Consider the following 12,976-nt stretch of genomic DNA (forward strand, 5'->3'; position numbering starts at 1 on the left):
GGACTACTGCAATGCCATCCTTTATAGACTTCCTGAGGACAGACTCCGCCCCCTGCAATCTGAAAAGAAAACAGCTGCCAGGCTCATTGGCTCCTCCCACCACTCCTCTTCACAGATCCTTTCAATGGCTCCCTGTCCCACTCAGAATGACATTTTAAATTTACAATTTAAACTGTGCTCTCCGCTCCACCCATCACATCACTTGCTCACCCGCAAGGCTCCAGGACTTCTCTAAAACAGCCCTTAGAGCCCATTTACACTAGAGAACTTTGCCGACAATTTCAGAAAATGCTCAAGCGCTAGCCCTTTTTCGTTTCAAGGGTGTTTATTGTGTGTAAGAAACAAGTTCACAAGATAGCGAACAGACATTATTAGTATATCCCCCATAGGGGATTTCTTAACAAATAGCAATAAAGGGTAAATTTAAAAAGTAAAACATTCTGATACAATTAAGAACTTAATTTCTTACCTCCTATGTCATCTAGGGTTATCTAATATATGAAAACAATAATCCCAGATAGTTTTGTATTTTTTTAGACCGAAAGGAAAAGGGGGAAAAGAGAAAGAGAAAGATAAGGTAGGAAGGGTGGGTAAGGGGGAGAGGTGATACAAGAAAGGACCCATGAGTGGGGGTACCACAACATGCCAATGGGTACCTTTCAGGGGGTAAACAAAGGAGGGGGAAGAAGGAAAAGAGAGAGAAGAGAAGAAAGAGTAGATGTCTACAACGATGGAGTAAAACTCCTACAGAGCTGCAGACATCTGTAGTGCTAATGAAGCGTGGTCCGATCCACCGGCACCGTTCTCCCCCCCCCCACTTACATATAGCTATATTGACATTCACCTCACAAAATATATATATGCCATGGTGTAGACCCTATGCCGAAGGGCTGTGTTTCAATGTTCACTTAGAAAGAATGAAGAACTTCAGGATAACTTGGGACTCGAATACACTCTTCATTCTTTCTAAGTGCGCTAGCCCTTTTTAAAAGCGCTAGTGCAATGATACCCTATGAGCCCGTTCTCACTTGGGCAATTTGCGTTAATCGGCAGCGATTAACGCAAATGTGTAGCATGCACCATTTTCAGGCGATTTCCCGGCGATCGCGTTTCAGTGCTATAGAAGCGCTAAACATGGGGGGGAAAAAAAAAACCCGCTGCAATGTCCAGTTATTTTTTCCGTGTTAAATCGTGGAAAAAAAAAAAAAATCACTCAAGCAAAACGCTGGCGATAATCGCTGGCGTTTTGAACTTTAAAGTGTGAATGGGGCCTAACTCTATGGACCCCCCCTCCCCCCATCAAACTTTCCGCCACTGTCAACTCAATCAAGCAGGCCTTAAAAGACCCATCTGTTCACCATCCCTTACCCACTGTCTTCATAGCTCCAACCCCCTCCATTGGACATACACCCCTCCCCAACCTTTTAGATTGTAAGCCTATTTGGCAGGGCACCCCACCCCCCCCCCCCCCCCCCCCCATGTGCGCTTCTCTGCCACTGTATGGACTTAGTGACTCATCTTCTAGATTTATCCCAACACTAGTAGAAAGGCCCACCCATTGAAAAACAGGTGCAAGGCCTTGGCTGCAACACACATGCCCGCGACCGCCCCTGCAAGCATGTTCACAGCCCGTGTACGCACACACCACTGTGTATGCCTGCCCCCCCTCCACTGTCCACAGTGTGCTGCACATGCGCGCCAGGCACGACGCACGGAAACACAGCAGAACGCAGGACAGAGATTTTTTTTTTTTATAGGATTGCAAACTGCAATGTTCATTGATAAATCACTATTTTGTGTACCATCTGATGCAAAAAACAAACAAAGAAAACCACAGAAACAGGGAAGTCTCCTAAACAAATAACAGCTTTATTGAAAAAATTATGGTTGAAGCAGCCACATAAAACTCCCTTATCCCCCCCTTAAAATTAAACACGGCCGTGTTTGGGTTTCATCAGCTGATCAGCCATTCACTCACTTCCAATATGCTTGCCCCACACACACACACTACATGAATAAACAGTCCTCCAGAATCAATGTGAAACGATAGCCTATCCTGGAAATGACCTTTCCCCTCTTTGTGCAATATGGCAAACTGCCCCTTGTGACAAGATGGCCTGCGTGCCAGATCTCCTTATACACACACTGATGCCAGCCGCACTTGTAGTGTAGTCCTGATGTCAATCATATGCAGAGGCTTCAGCAACTTAGCAGTACATCACTGCAATAAGTCCCAGCCATACTGATCTATTGTGCACTGATGACAAGGCTAGATAGGAGCGAGCACAATATGCATATCAGCCAGAGCAGCAATACCAGCTTAAGCAGCGTTAGCACAGTGACAATAAAGTCTCTTATGCCCATTCGGGCTCTCACCACCGATGGGATGCCGTTTCTCTATGTTGTGCTGCTCATTGATAGCCCCTCGCCCTCAGTCCGCACAGTGTACCGTCCTTCTACCGCCATCACGGGCGGACGTTACACTGTGCTGTGATACCCCTGTGTAACATTGTTTAATGTTGTAATGTCTACCTTAACTATTGTACAGCCTTGAGTAATAGGTTAGCACTTTATAGCGTTTATTATTAATGTGCTTTATACAGTATAATAATAATAATAAGGCCACACTATAGACTTGTTGCCCAATTAGTAATAATGATAGTAAGCCAACACTATAGGCTTTTGCTGCCCTAAATAAACACTACTGTGTGTAGAGGTGTTTCCCGACATCAGTTCTTTCCTGTTCACTGGTACGCCGTATTGGAAAATCCTCAGCTGACTGCTACTATGTTTCCTGCAGCAACAAGCTTCATGCTTTTCTTCCCCCTCCCCTCTCTCTAGGACAGAACACGGAGCCTGGGAGAGAGCCCAGCAAGCTTATCAATTAAACTGTCGCTCAAAACAAATCAGTTATCAAAGCGTGTACGAGACTGTAGGTGGAGCTCCACTATATGCAATGGCAAGTCCCTTCCCTGACGCCCAGATCTGTGGGATGATATCAGAGCCTGATTACACGATTAAAAGCAATAATGAATTAAACAGGAGTGTTCCCTATCAGATGATATCCTTAATGTTGTTCCACCACACCTAATAATCTTCATATAACCAAAGGATATAGATTTCCAAGTGATAGTCAAGACACTAATTTGTATAGCAAGACTTCCTATTCTTCTTTTACTGATGCAAAAAGTTCAACACTTTCGAGATTTATCTTTCAAGATAATAAATACATCAGGAACAAAAACATTTCCACAAACTTGTGTGCATTCAGGAGGTTTGTAAAATGGATCAGGCCTTAAAGAGACACTGAAGCGGAAAAAAAAATCATTATATAACGAATTGGTTGTGTAGTACAGATAATTACTAGAACATTAGTAGCAAAGAAAATATTCTCATTTTTATTTTCAGTTATATAGGTTTTTTTTTTTTTATAACATTGCATCACTCTCTAATATTTGCAGTTTACACACTACTCAGCATTCTAAATGATTTTACAGAGCAGACTAGTGAACTTTTGAACCCTTCTCTGTAGAGAAAATGAAAATACATTTACAGACACCTGAGATGACAAGCTTCAGAAGACAGAGCTCTTTGCGACTTTGAAAGTTGTGGAGCTCAATGGCTCTTTTGCATAGATAACTGGAGTTTCTTAACTCTTCCTGTACTGGAAACAATATTAGACTTACGTCTCTGCTCCTAATGTTTTGTTTCTTGGCTGTACAACACATACAAATCAATATATCGTATTTTTCTCCGCTTCAGTGTCTCTTTAACCACTTGAGGACCACAGTGTTAAACCCCCCTAAAGACCAGTCCATTTTTCTCTAAATGGGCCACTGCAGCTCCTCACAACTCAGCAAACAAGTGATTCCTCCCCCCCCCCCCCCCCCCTTTTCTCCCCACCAAAAGAGCTTTCTGTTGGTGGGGTCTGAGGGCTCTTTCACATTAGGGCAGACTTTCTACGTTAACGCAAACGGAAGCAGTTTGCGTTAACCAAGGTAAGATGAAACGCCATAGACTTTCATTTTACCTTTCACACTCGACGCTGCGTTTCGATGCGTTGCGGTTCCGACGCACCCCGGCGCAGTTTTTCCTCCAACGCACCCGCGAGCCGGCGGTTTCCGTCGGGTTTAATTACCAGCTACCGCCGCTGATTGCGTCGCACCGCAGATACCCGACGGCACGCCGCAGGCAGACAACGCGTGCAGGAGAACGGCTCCTGTTCGCGTTGTCAGATGTGAAAGAGCCCTGATCGCTCCCCCAGTGTTTATTTATTTTTTATAATAAATATTTATGTTAATTATTTTTAAATAAAATGGTCTATTTTTCTTATTTTGTATTCCCCCTCCCCCGCCAGCCAATCAGTGCGATCGGCTGTCATAGGCTTCAGCCTATGACAGCGGATCGCTGCAGTGACTTCCTAGGGGGACAACGGCTGTCGTCAGTACAGTGCTGCTGTAGATCGCAGCGCTGTACAGCAATAAAAGACAGCGAAGCTCCCTCATCAGAGCGGGGATGTACGCACATCGGCATGCGCGACCTCCTGCAAACCACGTCCCAAGGACCTTACGCGGCATTAGGCGGTCCTAGGGCTGGCGTGGCGCGGTCAGCAAGTGGTTAAAGAAGTTTCTATATGGTGGTATGCTGCATTTTTTAGCCTGTACAGCGATACCTGACTAATTATAAGCCCAGAGCTTTGTGGCCTTTTTTCTACGGGTGGCGGAACTGCTCATTTGTCCCGGCTGCCGGCCACAAGCGAAATTACATTTCCTAACACCGCGTGTCGCACGTTTGACAAGTAGTGATGTTAACCAACGGTTATATTTAAAAAAAAACAAAAAAAAAAACCTCATGTCACATTCGAGGACGGCAACCACAAGAAAAGGCCTTCATTGCTTTGTATAGCAATCGCTTCGGGTCAATCGCAAAATTTCTGCAGGCAGTTCTTTTCCGAACGCTGCTGTAAAACCATCCCCATAGGGCTCCATTGGTGCATCGCTTTACTGATCGCTGTCAATCGTCAAGGCTTACCTGTGTTTTGGCTGCCCGGTGATCTGGGTGCAGGGTGAGCAGAATGACAGCTCACCCCGCTGCTGCTGAAATAACTAGTAGCGTTAATTAACATTCCACCTCCAAGTCATAGAAACTCGGAGGGGGAAGTCATTTGGTATTCGGCTATTGCCTGCACCTGAATTACATTGTTTATACCGTTGCGCGGCCATTAACATAACATTAGGTCTATGGGCGGTGCCCAGGTCAGGCGCAGCATGGGGAAGAGCGCCAAAGTCACCGGCTTCAATCCGCAAGTGCTGCAAAAGCGCTGCTAGTGGGCTGTAGGGATGATCAATAAGATGCAAATTGTTCTGAAATTATGCACATTTTTATGCAAATGTATGCAGTTTGAAAACGGACCTATCAATTTAAACCCAGGTTTAAATTGATTGGTCCATTTTCAAACTGCATACATTTGCAGAAAAATTTGCATCAACTCGGAACAATCTGCATATCTGTGATCACCCCTAGTGGGCTGAAGTCCTAAATCGGAGTAGTATCCGTGTTTTACGGGATCCCAGCTTTCCTGGAAGTTACTAGCAGATTCCAGTCTGGACTCAGGATCAGAGTATAAAGAAAAATTGCTGCGGTTTATCTCTTGCTACAAAGTGTTATCAGCACCATTATCAGTGTACAGGGCCAGGTCCCGGCTAATGTTTAACACAGTCCCATCCTGTCATACAGGTAACTGGCACAGGTGGGTAATATACCCCCCCCCCCCTTCCCCCAGTACACACCTAAATAACTAACAATTCAAAGTCTGTACACTGTGACCTCTCACCAAACACTGCACATGTGTTCTGTGTATGCTGACCCCTCACTGCCCCCAGTCTCTGTCCCTGATGGGTGAATGAACTGACCACTGGCCCACTAAGAAGCATTCCACCTATATTTAGGGATCCTAAAGGTTTCACGACCCTCTGGCCTACAGTGTGTAGGGTTGGTCAATATAATGCACAGATGATTGTACAGAGGCTGAACACTGGTGGCCAGGGCCACCTCTGCACAGAGGGGGCATTTCACATGAACTTACCAACATGATGACACACCAGTTCAGGATACCCCGATAGTTGCTGAAGCCACTGGCTGAGCTCAGAAGAGACTCCTGTAATTTGTGGCATCTGTAGACAGAGAGACAGAGATTTACTCCAGGGAAAAAAAAAAAAAAAAGAGTTGGTTTAGTACAATGAGATCCAGATGCACATTAAGCCCCATCTACACCATACAATTCTTTGTCCATTTCAATTCGATTCATTGATTCGATTCAATCCAACATGTCCGATTCAATCTGCCATTGTTTTGAATCGGAAATTGAATCCAATCATGAATTGGACATGTCGGATTGAATCGGATCAGACAAAAAAAATCGTATGGTGTAGATGGAGCTTACCACTGCCAGAGCTAGGAGTCTCCCAATCTCCCAATAAACTAAAGCTTACCTGAATAACATAATTAAACAACAAGACAAGGAGCTCTCCCTGACCCTGGTCCTGAATCTTAAAATGTAACTGTCGGGCATAAAATCAATTCTTTATTTTTATCTGGTAAACAAGTAATAAGGATGCTAACCAGGCAGTCCTAAAGTTAAAATCACTATTACTTTTCCTGTTGATAAAATGATCATTCCCAAGTTTACCTGTCTCTTATTTGGTACACACAAAGGAAGTTGCAGGGCATGCTGGGTTGTCCTTTTTTTCTTCTCTACTTTCCCCTCAAACTTAACTAATGCAGCCTGATTGGCTGAAACCTCTTTCCCTCCTGTTTTCTCCTCCCACACCTCTGTTCCTCTCTGATTGGCCAATATATCTTGCTGAGACAATGCCCTTTCTATAGTGGAGGGCAGGCAATGCATACACAATCAGGCAGAGGAGAGTAAGGGAGGAAAGGACATCAGGATTGGCTTCAAAACAGCCACAGTTAAAATGGGAAATGCTAAGAAGGGTTTTCTCTTTTTTGACTGTAGAAAAATCACTAAAATAGAAACGTGGACAGTGCAATACATACGTTATGTAAGTAGAGAAAGTATTTATCTACTTATATATGTGTTTTTTTCTGATATAGTATGGCTGACAGCTCCACTTTAAAGGAAACCTACAGCAAGAGGGATATAGAGGTTGCCATATGCATTTCCTTTTAAACAATGCATATTGCCTGGCAGGCCTGCTGATCCTCTGCCACTAATACTTTTAGTCATAAACCCTGAACAAGCATGCAGCAGATCAGGTGTTCTGACTGAAGTCTGACTGGATTAACTGCATGCTTGTTTCTGATGTGTGATTCAGACACTACTGATGCCAAAGAGATCTGCAGGGCTGCCAGGAAACTGGTATTGTTTACAAGGAAATAAATATGGCAGCCTCGCTTTAGGTTCCCTTTAGAGCAAATCTGAAGAGACACTTAATGCCCGGTTGAAGTTATTCAACCAACTGATCAAATATGTCTGCAGAAGTTTGACGCACAGTACAGATACACGTGTCTTCTAAAGCCTTCTGAGGAGTACTGAAGGAGTAGAATATGAAATGGGGATAGCAGAGGACCGAGGGCACGGACAGAAGACCGGGAAGCCTCTTTGGGATCCAGAGTCTTGACTCTCCACTGGTAAGTATCTAACTTTTTTCAGCCTCACTTGCAACACCGCTGCCAGGAGCGCTCTGTGCATGTACATGGCGTAATCGTGATGTCATGCGCAGGGCGCTCCCTGCCGTGCCCTGAGGGATGCGCGCAAGCCAGGATAGTGCCTGCGCTAGCCCGGTCCGCTTTTATTTCTTTTTTAAAGCAGACATGAATGCAAAACTTCCTCTCTGCTCTAAAAGATACTCAACAGCATAATAACCTTTAAAGAAAAACATTTCTTAGTTACAGCTGATACAAATCCTGCAATAAATCTGCAGTGTGTCTACTTACTGTTTTCATGGAAGGAGATACATTAGCTTTAAAATTGTAGCTTATCAAATTAGCTCATGTGCCGTGGCAGTCATCTGACAGGGGAGAGATCAAATTACAGTTGTGATTAGACACAGATGAGGGGGAACTACACTTTCTAAACACATACAGAGTGCATTTTTTAACGCTCTCCTGTCCTGTGCAAGAGTTAAGGACCACTTTAAGCAATACCAGTTGCCTGGCTATTGTTCTGACCCTCTGCCACTTATACTTGTAGCCACAGACCCTGAACAAGCATGCAGCAGATTAGGCATGTCTGGCATTATTGTCAGATCTGACAAGATTAGACACATGCTTGTTTCAGATGTGTGATCCAAACAACTACAGCCAAATAGATCAGCAGGGATGCCAGGCAACTGGTATTATTTAAAGCGCATCTGATCTCAGAACTTCCCTAAAGGGAACCTGAAGCGAGAGCTATATGGAGGCTGCCATATTTATTTCCTTTTAAGCAATACCAGTTGCCTGGCTATGCTGCTGATCCTCTGCCTCTAATACTTTCAGCTATAGACCCTGAACAAGCATTCAGCAGATCAGCTGTTTCTGACATTATTGTCAGATCTGACAATATTAGCTACATGCTTGTTTCTGATGTTATTCAAACACTACTGCAGCCAAATAGATCAGCAGGGCTGCCAGGCAACTGGTATTGTTTAAAAGAAAATATGGCATCCTCCATATCCCTCTCACTTCAGTTGTCCTTTAAATATTAACATTTTACAGCTGATACAAATCCTGCAATAATTCTGCACTCTTTCTACTCCCTGCTTTCATGGAAGCAGACATATTAACAACCTGTGCTTTCAAATTAGCTTATCTGCCGTTGCAGTCAGGTGACATAGATGAAGGGGAATTACACAGGCTAAACTCTCTAAATACATACAGGGTGCATTTTTCTATGTTTTCCTTCTGTCTTGTGCAAGAGTTCAGGTCCACTTTAAGAGGAAATAATATGGCAGCCTCCATATTCTTCTGACTTCAGTTGTCTTTTGAGGCTCAGTCACATGAATGCAACTACAGGTCTGCCAGCACCTGTGCCGCATTGCAACTGCTGCACCCATTTGGTCCCCGCATTTGCGGTGACTGCAGTTGGAAAAGCAATGCAGACAACCGAAGAAAAGGAAGAGTGGCAATCCGGCAGACAAACATAATGCTAATTTAAATGTTTGAAAAATGCCCTTGTATTTTTTTTTTAATTACTTAGTAAATGCAACGTCAAATACATATGTTGTTACCCGATGGCACTTGTTTTCCCATACTTACCTGGGGGTAGGGTCAGCCATACCATACCAGGAAAAAAACAAAAAAAAACAAAAAAAAAAAAACACGAGTAGATAACTACTTGTTCTACTTACATAATAGATGTATTGCACTGTCCACATTTTGATTTCAGTGAATTTTATATAGTAAAGGGAATTCTGTTTCTGTTCCGTTTCCATGTTTCCATTTTTTATTCCCTCTGACTGAAGCTAATTCTGATATTTTTTTCCTCCTAGGAACTGCACAGTCATAGCTAGCTTGCTTTGTAAACATCTGAGCACAAGCATGGATCAGGTTTCAGCAGTTTCACACTGAACTGCCCTCAGCCAATCAGGAGCAGGAATTTGGGAGGGGAGATGAAAAGCTTCCCTCTCCTCACCAATGTATCAAATAGAGCAAGGCTGACTGAGATAAGATTTATTACAGCAGAAACATTTCTGAATTGATTGGAGTGCTTGCAATGCAGGGTAAGGCTGCAAGATACATAAACACAGAGCAGTGGGTGAATTGAATTCGATTTTGTGGCCAACAATCCCTCTTTAAGCCCCCTTGAGGCCACTCTGTCTCTCGCCATCTCCCCGGGTAGTTTCTGTCCCCCGCAGTATGGCCGAGCTTCATTACACATGCGTGGCCCTGTCATGCTCACGTGGCTGGGAATGTTCTAGTACTACTGTGCAGGCGCAGAATACTCCCAGCCCTCCACCCACGGCACTGCAATGCTCCACCACTGCTCATCCACCACCGAGTGGAGTTGCAATGCCGTCATCCTATGGGTGGCACTGAATGGCGTTGCAATGCTGTCATCACTGCTCTTCCACCACGGAGTGGCGTTGCAATGCAGTCATCTTATGGATCCCAATCACGTGTCATATCATGCGATCGAGACCCAGAAGACAGGGTCCTCTCCATTTCCCATCCCCAGTCCTCATAACTCTGGGGCCTGCCGGAAGTTCCTCTAAGTAGTACAAAGCTATTCTGAACTACACGAGTGCGAGTTCCGAACTGCGCCTATGCAGTCATAGAAAGGGCTTGTGAACAATCGCTTGCTTTCTCTGTGCAAATGCGGATTGGAGCCCGTTCCGATTCACGTGCTGCCACTAGGGGGGGTTCCTGGTTTTCATATTCGATTGAAATATTCCATTCAATATGAAAAATGGGGGGACCCAGAGGACATAGAGACGTGCCAAGACTCTTCTAAAAAGGTGCTCTAGCCCACCACTGGCTTCAGTCTTTTTTTTTTGTCCCCAGTTCAGGGGTCCTTTAACTGTGGTTTCCATGCTTACATGTAGGTATAGGAATGCTGAAATTAAGCTTGACATTAATCTGTGAAAAGTAGAATAACAAACCGAAGGGATTGTTTTCTCCCAGCAATAGTGTAATGTTACTAAATGTGACCATCCTGTTTATAAAACTAAGGCATATCACTAATGCTGATATCACATGTCATCTCATTGTGAGATTAGTTGTTCCAAACACCATTCATTTCTATGGGCCTTGAAAAGAGCTTGCAACTTCAAAGGAATGAAAACTCTTCCCACTCAGGGGGTTGACCTTCTATGACCTATAGCTGCGAATCAAGGTCATCTGAGGAGCCAGGCTGTTGTCAGGTCACATGATGAGGATTCAGCAGCAGTGGTAAACTGCTACAGACGATGGCTATTCATAGCACGATTGTCTCAGGTGAAGATCTAGGGTCAGTTCGGATGTCCCATGACACTGTCTAGCGATCAGGCATGCAAAATCATAGAAAGACCAACCATCCCCCTCCCCCATCTCTCCCCCTAGAACAGAACAGGTTGCTTTTGTGATGCGTTCATACTCAAAATGATCCCCAGCTATCAGTCTCTGTTTAGGTTGACCATTGTATTAAAGTGGCAAAACAGGTTTTTTTTTCCCCCTTTCTTCATAGGCTTTTTGCAAACCAACTGAACTTCTATACATATTGAACAATAAACCATTGCATTATGTACTGACATTTTTGCCTACACAATCTGTTCATAGTCTTTAAAATCAGTTAGCCCTCATACTAAGTGGAAGGAGCTGGTATGTTTTAGGTGACCCACCACTAAAACCTCATACGGAACAGTTCTCCAATCACAGTACCCTCTACAACTTGAAGCATTGTAATTGGCAGAATAGTGTGGGGGCGGAGTTATTACTTCAACCTATATGAAACCTAAAATGTATAGTGGGTACTGTCATTAGATAACTGTTCAGACAGCACTTGAACTTTCCTAAGAGGTTTCCCACTGGGTCACCCGTGCTAGTGCCCAGAGAAATATTGAGATGAAATGGGGCCCAATGCAAGGTAATAGACCTCATGATAGTCTTTCTGGGAAACTGAGGTGAGAGATGGGTCAAAGGAGGTGGCAGCTGGGCCCCTTAAAGGGAACCTAAACTGAGAGGGATATGGATGTTTCCTTTTAAACAATACCAGTTGCCGGACTCTCCAGCTGACCAATTTGCTGCAGTAGTATCTGGACCTCACACCTGAAACAAGCATCCAGCTAATCCAGTCTGACTTCAGTCAGCGCACCTGATCTGCATACTTGTTGAGGGGCTGTGGCTAAACGTATTCGAGACACAGGCTCAGCAGGAGAGTCAGTTAACTAGTATTATTTTAATAGGAAAAATCCATATCCTCAGTTTAGGTTCCCTTTAACACCCCACATGGCCCTAGGCACCTGCCTAGGTTGCCTACCAACGAACTACCATCCCCATCAAATCTGCCTACATTCAGTGACAAATGCATAGGCAGGAGTGTTAGGGGATAGTAAAGTCTATAGGATGTAGGTTAGTTTGATGATGTAGTTGTAGGCTATTTTGTTGCAACATCCTGCTCTACTAGCGCAACATGGAAGTGGTAAAATGGGCCAATCAAAATTGTATATGGTTACACATCCCAACTTTCTCCAAAGCACTCTGTCTGGAAGATTGGCAGGATTGTGGTGTATGTGGTAGATTGTACAGTTTGAAAGTTTCTAATTTTTTTGGGCAGATGCAACCAACACACGTGACATGCTGCATCAACCAAGTGGACAATCTCTCCTCAATAGCCTGCCAGCAAATCCAGCCAGCGTGGCCACACACGCAGCGATCATTGGATTGGTGGTATGTGGAGAAGTTATCAGAAAAGTCCAATGTATCACAGCCACTGCTCTCTTGCAGCCCCATTCCAGGCTCTCTATGCCACTAGTAGAGTGTATACCTTAGCTCCGCCCCCTCCCGGGGGGTCTCGGGTACGATAGTGTCCCCCGTGCTCGGCAGTCTCCGGTCTCTCCTCTTCCGGGCGCTCGTCCCTCCTCCATCCTCCGCCGCCATCTCCAGGCGGCAGTCTCACCGGAGGGTCACTTCAGCGTGTCACCCGTGCGAGGCCGCCACTCCGCACACCACCGGCTCCGCCCCCACGGCCAATCACACCCACTGACACCTGTGGAGGCCAAGCACCGTCCCGCCCACCTTCTCTATTGGCAAAGGCGGAGCCAGCTAGCTCCTCCTCAGTGCGCTAGTACCGCCCCCTTACTAACTCAGTCCCACCCCCTCCACGCTTCCCGCGATCCCATTTCAGTTCCAGCCACGCCTCTCTCAATTGGGGGCTGCTTCTCTCCTCCAATTGTCTATCGCTACGTCACCCGTTGATGCTTCTGTCTCACCTGGCAGCGGACCATGTGCGGCGTGGGCGGGACCGCTGATGACGTATCGGCAGTGGATTGGTCTGGTG

General features: G+C 45.0%; 1 protein-coding gene across 1 annotated transcript in view; it reads right to left on the minus strand.

Moving 5' to 3' along the window:
• Nucleotides 1-12,693, minus strand: part of DGAT1 (diacylglycerol O-acyltransferase 1) — a 62,581-nt gene extending 49,888 nt beyond the window's left edge. Inside the window, exons 1-2 of the mRNA XM_068237855.1 lie at nt 12,464-12,693; nt 6,086-6,173 (exon numbers count right to left, since the gene is read on the minus strand). Of these exons, the coding sequence (XP_068093956.1) occupies nt 6,086-6,173; nt 12,464-12,576 (201 nt within the window). The 5' untranslated portion in view covers nt 12,577-12,693. The remainder of the gene's footprint in view (nt 1-6,085; nt 6,174-12,463) is intronic.
• Between the last annotated feature and the right edge of the window lie 283 nt (nt 12,694-12,976).

This window comes from Hyperolius riggenbachi, chromosome 5, assembly GCF_040937935.1.
Source record: "Hyperolius riggenbachi isolate aHypRig1 chromosome 5, aHypRig1.pri, whole genome shotgun sequence".
Taxonomy (NCBI): Eukaryota; Metazoa; Chordata; class Amphibia; order Anura; family Hyperoliidae; genus Hyperolius; species Hyperolius riggenbachi.